The sequence below is a fragment of the Caloenas nicobarica genome, chromosome 4, assembly GCF_036013445.1.
Source record: "Caloenas nicobarica isolate bCalNic1 chromosome 4, bCalNic1.hap1, whole genome shotgun sequence".
NCBI lineage: Eukaryota > Metazoa > Chordata > Aves > Columbiformes > Columbidae > Caloenas > Caloenas nicobarica.
Genome location: NC_088248.1, coordinates 24,942,980 through 24,957,427, shown reverse-complemented (window position 1 = coordinate 24,957,427; position 14,448 = coordinate 24,942,980). Strand labels below are relative to the sequence as shown.

The window sequence follows — 14,448 nt, the reverse complement described above, 5'->3', positions numbered from 1 at the left end:
TTAAAAGAACAGAAAAACCAATAAACAAATGGCAATTTTTGTTATAACTTTATCACAGATCACTGTGTTCATGAACACAAGAATTTGGCCATGAAGGTATAAATGAAGCTTTTAAACTTTGTGTGTCTGGTAGCTGACTTCATTCTTAGGAATATGTGATTATTGACAAAAATGTTGTTCATCTTCATGGGACATTAATATCTTGGCTGAACAGTCTTAATTTGGTGTAAATTAGCATAGTCTTTGTACTCTGTTATGTTGGTTTTTGTTTGAAAGCTTCCCCGTTTCCATCCTGTGTGAGATCAGTTTGACTGCAGTTGCATGCTGTGTGTTCTGGTTGGAAAGGATTTCATGGTCATGGCCTATATGACTACTGGGCACAGCTTAAAGGCATCTGTTAGTTGAGTCTCTGAGGCTAAAGCCAAGAGTATATTTGTTTTCCTTAGACGAACTTGCAGTTTTTCAGCAGTGTATATTTCAAAGTTTTGCACACTTTGTCTTGGCCAAGTTGCCTTGAACTTGGTGAAACTGTGCTGTGATACGTTCAGCTGGTTGAGGCAACAGTCTAAATTGAAGGAGCCGCTGACTAATTACTTTTGGTAATTTTATGCAGTCTTTGTAGCTTTCTTCTGTCATCAAAACTGGAATTTGATGAATTGCCTGTCCTTGCTCTTTGTAGACTCCCATCCATTCACCCCACCAAGTATTTCCAGATGTCAGCAGAGAAGTTTCTGGTCCATCAAATGTAGAACAAGGTGACAGCTCAGATGAAAATGAAACTACTGATCTGAGCAACAAAAGGCTGAAATCTCCCTCTAGAAGAGACAGCTACAGTGACAGCAGCAGGAGTGCTGATGAGGAGGCGACAGACTTGCCAACACAGGTGGGCCCTGGCTGGAACTCTGCCCTGTACCAAAACTCCGGTGAAGCTGTGACACACACACATGGTCAGCACAAGGCACACGGTGGTCAGGAGGAGGCTGTTCGCACAGTCTTGTATTCTGATCAAGAGGCTCCTAGCAAGCTTGAGGACAGGTACGCTGTTTATAGTGATTCTCTTAATGTTGCAGAAGGTGTTTACAAAAATAGTTTCTTGGACCAATTCATAGAAATACATTTTTGTTTAGATTTTAGATCTTCACGAAGTCAGTATTGGTTCATATATTCATTTATGGGTGACAGCCATGTCGTGTAGTCTGATCCTCGGATTTTTTGATTGTTTGTCCACAGTGATTTGCCATTGGATTTGCCATTGATCCCAACCTGTAGAACCATTCCTGATGTTCCTACGTCTGTTTTAATAAATGACTGTTATGCTACTCCTGCTTCTGAGCTGACTCCACACCTGGGAGGAACGAATTCATTACTCGGCCAGTTGGAAAAAAATGCTGAAGAATACGAACCGGTAATTTACTATTTCTATTTCTGTCTTTCAGTAGCATAAATGTTACCTACTGTTGTGGCCAACTGGAATTTTTTTTTAGCCATGGTATTGGGCGTGACTGCATAGAGGTTAGGTACATTAATTTACGAATGTCATAGTTGCAGGTTATACTTGCACTAACCTGGGGGTGTGCATTATACATGGCACACAGACGGGTGCCGTTTGTAACCACTGAACTGTGGCTGCTCATACAAGTGTCCACAGGCATTTTCTGCCTGGGCTCTTGCGGAGTTTGATATATTTCCCTCTGTAAATGTGGATGCATCTGTGTGTACACAGGTGGATGTGTATAGGTTTATTTTGTGTGTCATTTCAGTCTGGAGAACTTGGTGTTTAATATTTACCTACCTCTAAATTATGTACTCAGATGAAGTTTAGATGGCAGATATCTTGCTTCTGGCCTGTTAATTTTTGGTATGATTGTCAACTCTCTCTTTGTCCCTTCAGAAATCTTTCTCAAACCTTTCTGGTGCTGTGTGAGTTTCTATGCAAATGATGGAGAACTGTATCTTTCAAATCAAAAGTCATGCAAATTGAAATAGATGAAACATGTTCATGTGTTCAGTTCCAAGATAAGCTGTAGTATTGTATCTCTTTGTAGGAAAATATATTCACTTTCTTAAGTTGAATAATTCCTGTTGTGTTGTCGTATGTGAAAAAAAATGCAGAGCCTTTTTTTGTATGGCAGCTAGTTGAGGGTAAAATAAGGTGTCAGTTTTGGCATGTGCCTTCATGATTTTGTTTACATTGTAGGCCTTTGGCCCAAGGTTAGCTCCATGCAAAACAATAGTCTCTGTGAATTCACTAGAGGTGCTTATTTGAAGCAGCTAAGCTGAGCCTGCTAAGGCACATGTGGGTAAATCAGTTGTCTATTTCTAACTGTCTTAAATTCAGTAAAGCATTCAAATTGCTTCTGTTTGTCTGTGCTATAAAGTGCTATTTTCTTCCCCTAGGAAGCAGAGCTCCAAGTCACCATGACAAAGTCAGAAAAGGGAAGTCTGGGTTTTACAGTGACCAAAGGTCATGATAACATTGGCTGCTACATTCATGACATTGTTCAGGATCCTGCCAAAAGCGATGGGAGACTACGACCTGGAGACCGACTTATAAAAGTGAGAGAATTAACATTTCCAGATACAGGAATTGCATGAAAAGGACAACTTTTGAGTCCAAAAGAAAAAAAAGTAAAATGTATTGTGGGCCAAAGTAAAAGTAGTTAAGGAACAGAGGCATGCATGTTCAAAGAGGCATGATTTGATAGCACTTAGACAAAAGAAATACAAGTATGGAAGCATGTGAGAAGATTGATAAAAGGAGTTACAGTATGTCCTGCAGCTAGGCATGTGTGCAAGCACTATTCTTGATAGAAAAAAAGATTTAAAGAAAGAAGCATTCCTTTATTCAATAAGGTGGTCGCTCAAATATGTGGAGTAGTTGATGGTAAAATACATGTATGGCTAACATACTGTTAGGAAAAAAATTTAAGAGATTTGCTGCAGAAGAGTTTACCAGGTACCTATCATGTAGTAGAGATATTCATCATTACAGTTAGTTTCTGATCAACTAAAAACCTGTGTTTGGGCTTACAGGGACTGAGCAATAGTGACAAAGTGCATTACATAGAGCATGCGTGTGAGTCATTGCTAGGTCAGGGCACTGAAGCACTGCTGAATACTGTTACACCTTAATAAAGTAAAGCAAATACAAGACAAATTGGATTAGGTTGTGAGTCAGACTCTCAGGTGTTGGGCTTATGCAGTTATAGCATTACAATTTTTTTAATAGGAACAGTAAAATATACCTCTTCAGATTGTTTAATATTTTGACATTTGGACTGTAAACTTGTTTCTTCACTTGCGAAAGTTCAGTTGCGTGTATGTGTTCTGTCTCCTTGGATAAATACGATGAACTGCAGCTGTTGTCGATAAAGCATCTATTGTTTTGTCCTTTAATGTCAAAAGTCAACAATAGGAATAGTAGTAATTGTTTCCACAGTAATGCTGACTGTTTTACTTGAAACTTGACAAGGAGATCTCTGTTGCTTTTATCTTTGCAGGTTAATGACATTGATGTCACTAACATGAGCCATACTGATGCAGTCAACTTTCTCCGTGCTGCCCCAAAGACTGTCAGATTAGTGCTAGGGCGTGTTCTGGAGTTACCCAAGATGCCAGTGTTGCCTCACTTACTGCCTGACATTACACTAACGTGCCATGAGGAGGAGCTAGGTAACACAGAAGTATACTGCTTTTTGCTCTAATGCAAATTTTTCTCTTCAGTTACAAAGAAATAACTTGATTTTTTTTTTCTCCTGCAAAGGTTTGTTGTTGTCAGGAGGTCATGACAGCCTTTACCAAATCGTGTATATTAGTGACATTCTCCCCAGATCGGTTGCTGCCAGAGAGGAGAGTCTCCATGCACTAGATATTATCCATTACATTAATGGAGTAAGCACACAGGGAATGACTCTGAAAGAAGCCAAAAGGATGCTGGAAACATCCCTTCCCAAACTGGTGCTCAAAGCAACCAGGTATGTTGTGGAAGCAAATGATTCCCTGTACTTTTAATTTTTCTCCCATGATTGTATGAGTATATGGGTAAAACATGATCCTGGTATGACAACTAATTCACCAGAGTGGTACTAGGCAGCATGTTATTGAGGACTGATGCCACAAAAAAGGTCTGTATCTTCGCAGTTTATTGTGCTTCAGTGGAGCAAAAGGGTACTTAGTACTTGCAGTGGTTTGTGTTTTTCACAAAGACAAAGCTGTGTCCAGCTATGAAGTATAAGTGTTCAAAAATATCGTTTTCAAAATATGACATGTTATTTAAATGGAATCACTCCTCTTTCTTAAAACTGCTGCTGAGGGTTCCATAATCACAAAAAGGAGACGAAATGTTGGTTTGTGCTGTCGTGGTTTAACCCGAGCTAGCAATACAACAATAGCCGCTCACTCACCCCCTTCCCCACACCCCGCAATAGAGGAGAGAATCAAAAGGGAAGGGAGAAACTTGAATTGAAATAAACACACTTTAATAAAATAACAAAATACTAATATACTAGTAGTAAATATATATATATAAAATAGAAATAAAAGATACTCAAGGCAATTCCTCACAAACTCTGTCCACGCTGAGCAGCCAGTCCCAAGAAAGCAGCACCCAGTCCCTGACAGCAAAAAAAGAGGAAAAAGGCAAAAAGGCTCAGAGGCTTCTGCAAAACGGCAAAAGCCGGACTAAACGTCCTGCACCAAAGACTCCCCTGGCTGCACCCCGGAGAGCGAGCAGAAGAGAACAAGAAACCAGAAGGCCCCACTCTGGGGCATGACGCTAATGGGATGGAATACTCTCATTGATCAGTCTGGATGTCAGTCAAGCTCTGCCCCATCTCTGCCCCCCTTCCTCAGTGCCTCACACCTGTGGGCAGAGGGCTCAGAGTGTCCTTGGCTCTCAGACCAGAGCAATTAAAAACATTAGCTCTGTGCTGGGGTGTTATCTGCTTGTTCTCAAACTAGGTCCAAATAATGAGCATGCTAGCTATGAAAAAAAAAGGTTTCTAACTGCACGAAGAAAATTAACCCATTTTCAGTCAAACCAGTACGTGTGCTTAAATAGTTCTGCTGTCACATTGGTGTCCCAACACACCAGTGAATGTCAAAACTCTACAGCACAAATCCTAGTGCACCACTGCATTTTCACTGATCTCTGCTGCTTCTTTTGTGGCAATACAGCAGTCTAAAAAACTCTCCAGATTACTCTGTCCTAATATTTGCCTGGGACTGAAACATTTACTTATTTTTTTTAGGTCTTCCAGCCATGCCTGCCATTCTTTGCTTCCTCTTTCCCTTTCTCCTTCCCACTCTGTTTTATCCCAGAAGGGGTAGGAGTTGCAAAGTCCTGAGGCTGCAAGATTGCATCTTTTTGTCAGAATCTAGAAGGAAACTCCAGCTCTAATGAATTCTTTGGTGCTCCCTGAAGTAGGAACTAGCCTAATTACTGGTGCTTAATCTCTCTCATTGAATATTTAAAGTATTCCAGAACTGTTGTAGTAGAAGGCACAATTAGCAGTTCTACTGATCATCAGATATTGATGTAGAATATATACTGCTACCATTATTTATTTTTTTAATAAAAATTTCTGTAAACATTTATTTTCATAGAGATGGTCATCCGGTACTTCCGAAATCCAAGAGCCCTGATAACTCAAATTCATGGCCAATGAAAGCTAATGGTAAGACTTGCTTGCTTACTTGTTGCAAGTGAAATGCACATTTATAAAAATGAAGAAACTGATATATGAGCCTCCAGATACTGTCCTAGTCCAAAGGCTGCCCTAGAACTCCACATACTGAGATCAGCTCCAGCAGGTGTTTGCTCGATCTTTCTTGTAAAAGCTCCACTTAAAGGTTCAACAGTGGTCTTTTTATCATAGAATCATTTAGGTTAGAAAAGACCTTTAAGATTGTAGAGTCCAGCTGTAAAGCTAATACTGCCAAGTCCACCACCAAATTATGCCCGTAAGCACCACATTTACACATCTTTTGAATACCTCCAGGGATGGTTTTGTGATTCCGTTTCTCTTGTAGTTGAGAAATTCTCTATTATCAAGCCTAAGTCTTTCAAGGAGTTTAAAAAAAACCCAGTCGATTATTATCATCATCATCATAATATTAATAAAGGTGATGATGTTTCCTCTGACCAGGCATAAAAATACCAATTTGGTACATTCGAAAGGGCTTCAGGTCTGCCATTGATCTTCTCTTTTTCAAGGTCAAAGGAGCCCAAATTGATTTTATTGCTCTCCTCCAGTTTGTTTACATCTGGCTGTTTTCCTCTTCAAGCATGGTGCTTTGGGTCCCACAGGCGGCACCGGGTGAGGCTCAGCAGCACCAAGCAGACAAGAAGAATCATGTCCAGGGTTGTGTAAGCAGCTTTCCTGTCAGTACATCCTGAGTGAGATGAACTTCCTTTTGCTAAAGAGTGCCTTGTTCACTCAGACTCGGGATCCGTTACCACCTACGTTTGCTTCCGTGCAGAACAACTGCTTATGTGGTTACTTATTGTCTTCAGCATTTGTTTTTTCTTTGAAATGTGGCACTTTGCATTTGTCTTGATTCATCGTAGTCTTTTTTCTCACGCTTCGTTTGATGTATCTAGGTAACTTTGAGTATTGATCTTGCCTTATGAAATTATTGCAACTCTTACAGTGTTGCTCACATACTTTACAAGCATCCTACACATTTTGTTTCAAAAAAATCGAGCCAAGATATTCATTAGGAACAAGACGTGTAACAGAATCTTGGAAGACCCCACTTAAAATTCCCTTCCTGTAGATGACTTGTCACGCATATGTTCACAACAAGGTATAACATTACTCTTAGCCTTCATTACTTCATTGACAAGTTTCTTAGCTTGTAAAAGCGTAATGTATATGAAAATCCAGAACTTCGCTAGTAGGTAGGTATATAGCATCTACTGGTTCCACTTGGTCTCATTTATTTTTCTAGTAATGGGATGTCTAGGATAGGCAGTGTTCTTTGATATCATAGTATATCTGTTTTCTTTACCAAGAAGGGAGAAGGTGCCTTTGAACAATGACCCAGATGTCAGATGATGTTTCAAATAAATATTTTTTTTCTAAGTTGGTGACAGATTATTGTGGGGTTGTATTTTATACATTTCAAGGGAAAGGGAATCATGCCCTATTTCCCAAAAGTGCAAGTGTTTCTGCTGTATATTGTTAAGCTACTTATGAATATTTCTCTGTGCTTAAGGCTTGGTTACTTGTATTAATGCCCTCTGATCCCATTCAGTGTAACATTCAAAAAGCCGTTATAAAGTATAGTCCATCAGATGTAAGTTTGGCAGAATTGTTACTGATTTTATAATATAATATTAAATACCTTGTTTCTTTTATAAAAACAATTGATGTGGGCTAGTTTAATTTCTGTGAAAAAGTTCCTGTGAAGTTGTCATGTTTTCCCTTTTTTGTTAAGGCTGTTCCTGTGGCGATCCCTGTGATAAAACAGAAAAGACAACTGATGCTTATGGGCCCAAGGTAAATATTCCTCTATTGTGTATTATCATTAACCAGAGAAAAAGATCTACTTCACACACGTTATTAAAATAAATAAATTAAACAGTCTGTTAATGAAAGTGTGCAAATCCACTGTTGTCAGTTGATGTGAATAAGCAGTGATCATGATCATCTTCTTGTTTGGGACTGCTTTGTTTAAAGACAAATGGTCTTACAAGAAGGATGTGAGGCTACGATCCAGAAAAACTTGTTTCTTGTCACAGTTCCTGCAGATGCTTGCATGTTATATTTACCAGATGGTTTTCTTTCTTTTTCCCCCTTTGTGTGTTTATTTTTTCTTGAGCAATGATGTGTTGTGGGACCAAAAGTATTAAAGCCTGCATATGTTTTATAGAGATTGTAATAATGTTAAATACTACTGTGTGTTCTCTTGTAGTGGTCGCTTCTTTGTCACCACGTGGGGTTTTTTTCTTAGTTGCTTTAAGATGTTTGTATTTGCTCTTTTTGTGTGAAACTTTTAACACACCTAAAACCTGCCAAATGACAAGTAGAGTCCTGCCCACCCCTCACCCAGCTATCTCAGACGAGATATTACATGAATAGGGGGTTTTATTTGTTGCTAAGTAGAGCATCGAACTTTTTAAGAGTTGCTTGCCGCTTCAACGAATTGCCATACTCTTCTTCGCTTTCTTAGGTAAATGGCAATGGCATCCTAGGCTCTTCTCAGGCAAATACAGAAAACAATATCCATCACACAAAAGGACTAATGAATCTCTCAGGATCTGGAGATGCACCCTCCCTTGGCTTTACCAATCAGATGTCAGATTTTTCTAAACACGCTGAAAAATCAGGTAAGAGGAGGTGAGATGGGGGACAGCATTATTCAATCTTTAGTTCGTAAGTATAACAGAATCAAGGCATTGTTGAATAGGCTGAAATAAGTCAATGTTAGACTGGCAGTCAGTTTTAGAAGATCATCTCTAAGTTGTATGCTCTGCTTTAGAGGAATTAATTGGTGTTGGAAGTAAATTTATGGAAATGAGATCCTGTGTTAGAGAGGAATGAGTAGCCATGATAAAAGCTAGAAATAATGCCATGGTGTCTTCCCCTTTAGTTTTTTTTACCCCCACAAAACATCCTATATTGGGAAAATTTGACAGTTTATACTATTTCTCTTTAGAAACAGAGGTTGCAGATGAGGAGTACTACGATGAGGATGATCACAATGAAGTTGTCCAGTATCTGTTGGATGTTGTAGATGAGGAAGCCCAGAACCTCTTAAATCGTACTAATACAACTTCAGAGGCTCAGAGACTTCTGCATCTCAAGAAGGCCACATCAGAAGATCACCTGCCAGGTACTGTGAGCCATTAAAAAAACATATCATTAACAGCAAAATGCTTCTTGAAACAAGGTGCCAAGTAAGCAATTGATTTGGCAAGAAGAGTTGACATTGAATTGATGTGTGAACTGAAAGTTTGCCAAGTAGAACACAGACAAATCATTGCTGTTTCCAGTCAGCTTCAGATGCAGCTTAATAAGTCAAGTTCTGGTGTGATAAATCTGGATTTTGCTTTGAGTAATCTGGGAAAATGAACCCTGTTCTGGAATTCTCTCTTGAGTGGAATTCATGTTGTTTAGGTACATGGCTCTACAGCTGCAGTCAGGTTGAAATGCTGAGGCATTTCAACGTTTCATTGATTGCAGATTGCACAACTTGGACATGCGTTGAGATCTCTCACGACCAATCTGCCAACCTGCTTTGTGTCCTTTAGAAAGACTGGGTAATTTTTTCCAGTACCTGCTTCTGTCTGTACACCTTTCTTTTCCTTCATTCCATCTCCTCAGCTGCACCTGTTATTAACTGAAATTTAGCATGGAGTGGGATTTGTATTTCCTTTGTGGTGTCACACCATGTATGTATGCTCCAAACGTTCAAGCAAGATGTTTGCTACTCCTGTACAGGTTCCTTCTGGAACTCAAGATATGCCATCCAAAATTATCATTATGTCAGCTCTTTTGCTGCTCTTCAAGTTCATTGAGCTATTGTCACTGGTCATTACGTTAGAAATCAGGGAACACTGAGGTCCTGACACAGCCAGAACTTCATTGGAGCTCCACTACTTCAAGTTTCTTCTAGCTAGGATCTGGCCTTTACAACTGGAGATGCTTTGAATCCGTAAGATAGGGCAGCAGGGAACTACTGTAGCAGTCAGATCCAAGTCAGATTTTGTTCGGCACATCTTAGTTAGGTCTTGTTAATACAGAGAGCAAGTAGAATCCTGGCTTAGACCCTACTGCTGGTCTGAACTGCAGAAACACTGCTATCATGAGAATCTGATAACTTACTAGCACTAGCCTGTCCATCCATTATACTGTAGCACAGATATTCTGTTAGGTGTGCAACCAACCTCACATGTAATGACAGCTGTTCTACTTAAAAAGAAGGAAGCCTAAAGTCTGATTATCCTGTGTGGTAAGCCCTCTTTTCCAACACATGGGTAGCAAAGGGACTTAAAGATGTTTCTTGGTAATTCTGGGACCTGTATTCCCTGTGTAGTGCCATATGGGTATAGCAGGATTCACATCTGCGAGGAGGTGACTCCTGAGCATCTTTTGGTGTGTTTATGCTGTACATCCTGATTTTTCCAGTTCCAGTAGAGATGAATGGAAAGCTGACAGAAGATAAGTCTGAAGACACAGATTGTGACGGGTCATCTTTACCTGAAGATTTTTCAGAGGTGAGATGGCAAGAAGCTGGCAGACATGTGTCTGCTGGTTTTGTTTTCTTGGGCACACTTTCAATTTATTTTTTTCCGTATTGGCATAGAACTTGGGGAAATAACTTTACATGTATTTTAAATTAAAACATCTTTCTCAGTGGTAACTGTAAATGGTGTATAAATATTTATTTTTTTAAATAGTGTATGATCATTCTATCATAAATTAACCAAACAAGAGAACAAAGCATAGAGTTACTCTCCTCTTTTTCTCATATAAAGCCCAACAGCTTTTTTTTTCAAAAAGGGCAATAATAAACTATCTTGTTAATGTTATTTCAGGCATTTAGTCTAAAAGGTTTCCTTAACTCCTGCTCAAAGAAGAGAAGCAGTGTGGTGGGTTGACCCTGACTGGATGCCCAGTGCCCACCAGAGCTACTCTTATCACTCTCCTCCTCAAGTAGACAGGGGAGATAAAGGCTCATGGATTGAGATAAGGACAGGGAGACATCATTCACTAATTACCATTGTGGGCATAACAGGCTCAACTTGGAGAAATTAGTTTAATTTATTACCAATCAATTCAGAATAGGATAATGATAAATAAACGCAAATCTTAAAACAGCTTCCCCCCACCCCTCTCCCCAGGCTTAACTTTACCTCTGATTTCTCTGGTCTCAGCTTTGGCCAGCAGCAGGTCCCTCTTGGACCCAGCTGGCACTGGCTCTATCGGACATGAGAGAAGCTTCTAACAGTTTCTCACAGAAACCACCCCGTAACCACCCACTACCAAAACCTTGCCATGTAAATCAAATACAAGCAGTCACAATGAATGCCGTGTAGACTTAAGTGTCCAAAATGTAAATTTGGGGTTTCTTTTCCTCTCACTTTTTGCTGGGATATGTTCATTAACTCGAATCACTTCTGTATTTGGGTTTACCCCACATTATTGCATGTGCTGTTTTACATCAGTCACTAGGTACCCAGGTTTTGTCTCGTATTTCAAATCAGCAGAACTCTGTTTATCCAGCAAATCCTGGCTGCTGCAGCTTTCTCTCCAGTTGGTAGAGCTGAGAGTCAAACTGGGAATCTGGCTCTGTGTCAGTGTGCTCTGGGAGATCCAAAAGTAAAATTCTCGGAGTATGACAGTGAAAACTTACAGGCTGGCCTAATAAGCGTAAATGGTTTTGGAGAGTTTTTCTTGAAAGGAGAATCAAAATGCCTTCTCTGCTGAGTCTTCATTGTCAGTTGAGGAAGAAGTTTTCACTATCAGACTCGCCTCAGAAAACGTTCTTAAGTACTAGAAACAAAAGAAGTCAACTGGAGAAAATTTATCTGGCTCTGCTGCTGCTGTGAGTCAGGAATGATTTTAAGATAGCTTTTTGGCCTTGGTACAGTAGGGCCTCTTTCCAAGTGCTCAATGTTCTCATCCTCTGTTATTTTGGGTTAATGAGATGTCTAAAAGAGGAAAGTCTTTCATTATGTGCTGCTTTGAACTTAGTCTCCTTCAGAAATAGTCCCTGTAGCTGTTAATTGTTTAAAATTTACAGTGGATGAGTGTTATTACCATGTCCTTTAATGTGTTTTGAAATATTTCTTCCACTAGCCAACACATGTAAATGGTTGTGAAGACTATTGTGAAGTAAAAGCTGTGCCAGAAAGGTAAGATTTCTTCTCTAGTGTTCCTTGAAAGCAAAACTCTGACATCTGAAACTCTGAAGAGGGATATGTTATACAGGGGAAAAACAAACAAACAGAAACTACCCCCAAACCAAAACAAACCTATTAAAAAGTCTATGCAATGTCTTGTTGAATTGTTCCCTGTCTATTCTTGTCATTTAAAAGGTTATAATTTGCCTGAATACTAGTCAGCTCTATGTGGTTTACCATGCCCTAGTTTTACTTATTCCTTTGATATGTGGTTATAACAAGTAACTGGGCTGTGTTCACATGGTTCCTAATAACTTAATTTGCATTGTCCTAACAATCTGGTACTTGCATGTGAAGAAAACATTCAAACAATGCTGTCTTCACTTTGAATCTTTACAAGCTTCTTTAATGTTACTTCTTCTGGTTTTAGAGCACAGAAACTAAACCATATAGTTCAACTGGTCCATCTGTTCCCATTTGGGTGTTTGGGGCTTCTTTTTTTAAGCATATGCCTGGCCAAGTTACTGGCCGTCCCTTTGAGCCATCTTGAATCTTGGAAATTCCCAGGATCATTTTCCTGTGCTAAGTTATTTTAGTCCTTAGTCTAAGTGAAGCTTCAAAGTGTATATACTACTTTTTATGTTTTGATTAAGTTTCTGGAACGTTTTGGGTTGAGACTTGACACAGGCAGTGATATTATGACCTAATAAAATACTTACTACGTTTATCTACATCTCCAAGAAAGCTAAAAAACCTGCAATTGAGAACAGATATTCTAGTGTATAGGTAGTGAATTATGCGAGTGGTACAAATCTGCTATTGGATGTTGTTTGACTGCTTAGCCTTTGAAAAGTGAACGCAGTGGCAGTTATTGCTAGATTCCCATCTTCCCAGCTCTTTTTCCACTGTCACCTTTTTCAAATCCCTGATAGAGATTTTTAAAAGGAAAAAAATTGGGATGTTTTGAGAATACTGGTATGGATCCAGTCCAGAAATACTTGTAGCTATAAATTACTTTATGGCAGTTTTTTATTGGATTGCTAATGTGATTGTTACCTCTGGGTGTTCTTTCTTTCTTCCATACCTTGTCTTCTCTAGATCTCCTCCTCAGCCTCCCTTGAGCCAAGCAGATGAAGATGAAATCACGTGGGGAAGTGATGAACTGCCGATTGAATCAATCAGCCAGGAACGTGTAAACAAAGGTAAAAGCTTCAACAAATTATCAGTGGAAAACTGAAGATCACAATAAGATAGACAAAATGTTAAAAGTGAATTTTTAAATGTCCCTGATATGTTTGGACGGCGTAGCGGTATGTATAATGGGAAATCTAACAGCTCAGCAACCCACTGGAGACGATCTCTATAGCTTTGTGTAATAAATGTGTGAGAGTTAATAGGAACAAGTACTGGCAATGTTGGGCTTCTAGTTATAGAGTTGAAACCAGCTTAAGCATTTTCTTCCATAGTATCTATCTCTGACAAAAGCTGTAAAAGTATAGATGGTTTGTGTGGTTTTGACCGGGACCAGATCGATATATCATGTGCTTCACAGAGCAGCTACTCCATGCTCAAATTAGGCCATATTTTTTTCTTTATCTTGACTCTTTCACTGTTTCTCAACTTGGTAGAGTAGAACACTACTACATTTGATGTGTTTGGCAGAATCTAGTCTGTACTTTTTGAAGTAGCATTAGAAATGTCAGCTCCTGAAATCCATAGACAGCAGCCTCTTCTCTGTGTTCATTAAAAGAAGAAAAGGTTTATCCATGTAAACTATTTGATTAAGTGAGGAGGTATAGAACACTTTTCATTGTGGTACCAGACAAACTCTTTATTAATTTTGTTGTGCTTCAGAGGAACACTGAAGGCCTGCTAGAAAGCAAACTTTATTGAGGAAAAAAATATGTATTTTAACATGTGTTAGGATTACCACTTGAAAGACACGTTGAATATAAGTGCTAAAAATGAAGTCACAGAGTGTGATATTTAAGTTCTGTATTCATCCCTATGTGCATTCATCAATTTTGTAGGTCATTGTGTGAAGAACTTACATTTAAAATGTATTTGAAGTTTGTTTCAGTGTATTTATTGGAAGCTTAGGAAAATACTACCTTTGGTTCTTGGGTTCATCAAAGCTGATTGTGCATTTCCTTAGTTTTAGCTGATTTATTTATTGATATTTACATTAATGTGTCTTGTTCTGCTAGATTTCCCTTTAGTGACAAATGAAGAGATCTCTGCACTCTCTGCTGTGAATGTGCTCCCTGGAGGCAAGTACTCAGGGGCCAAATTGAAGTCAGTGATCAGGATGTTGCGGGGATTGCTGGAACAGGGAGTCCCTTCTAAAGAGATTGAAGTGAGTAACTATTTGTCCTTTGAAGTCCTTTTCTTCTAGTATTTGAACAGTTAGAATGGCTGGTTGAACTGCCTTAAATACCACAGCTCTTTAATTTGCAGCTCTGAAGGGATGAAAAGGGTTCTTTTACCAAAGACCTCTCTCCCTTCCTTCCACTGGCTGCTGAGAGAGGAGTCTGAACTTGAACTGGGAGTTCAATTCACAAGTGTTTACATCATTCTTACTTGTGGTAAATTACCAA

General features: G+C 39.2%; 1 protein-coding gene across 3 annotated transcripts in view; it reads left to right on the top strand.

Moving 5' to 3' along the window:
- The window catches only part of PTPN13 (protein tyrosine phosphatase non-receptor type 13), a 124,024-nt gene that overhangs the window by 104,460 nt on the left and 5,116 nt on the right, over positions 1-14,448 (top strand). For all 3 annotated transcript variants that reach the window (XM_065633373.1, XM_065633372.1, XM_065633374.1), the window contains exons 32-44: positions 680-1,035; positions 1,231-1,405; positions 2,398-2,556; positions 3,501-3,672; positions 3,764-3,974; positions 5,605-5,675; positions 7,441-7,502; positions 8,176-8,332; positions 8,662-8,838; positions 10,134-10,222; positions 11,808-11,863; positions 12,950-13,053; positions 14,059-14,207. In XM_065633373.1, the coding sequence (XP_065489445.1) occupies positions 680-1,035; positions 1,231-1,405; positions 2,398-2,556; positions 3,501-3,672; positions 3,764-3,974; positions 5,605-5,675; positions 7,441-7,502; positions 8,176-8,332; positions 8,662-8,838; positions 10,134-10,222; positions 11,808-11,863; positions 12,950-13,053; positions 14,059-14,207 (1,938 nt within the window). The remainder of the gene's footprint in view (positions 1-679; positions 1,036-1,230; positions 1,406-2,397; positions 2,557-3,500; positions 3,673-3,763; positions 3,975-5,604; positions 5,676-7,440; positions 7,503-8,175; positions 8,333-8,661; positions 8,839-10,133; positions 10,223-11,807; positions 11,864-12,949; positions 13,054-14,058; positions 14,208-14,448) is intronic.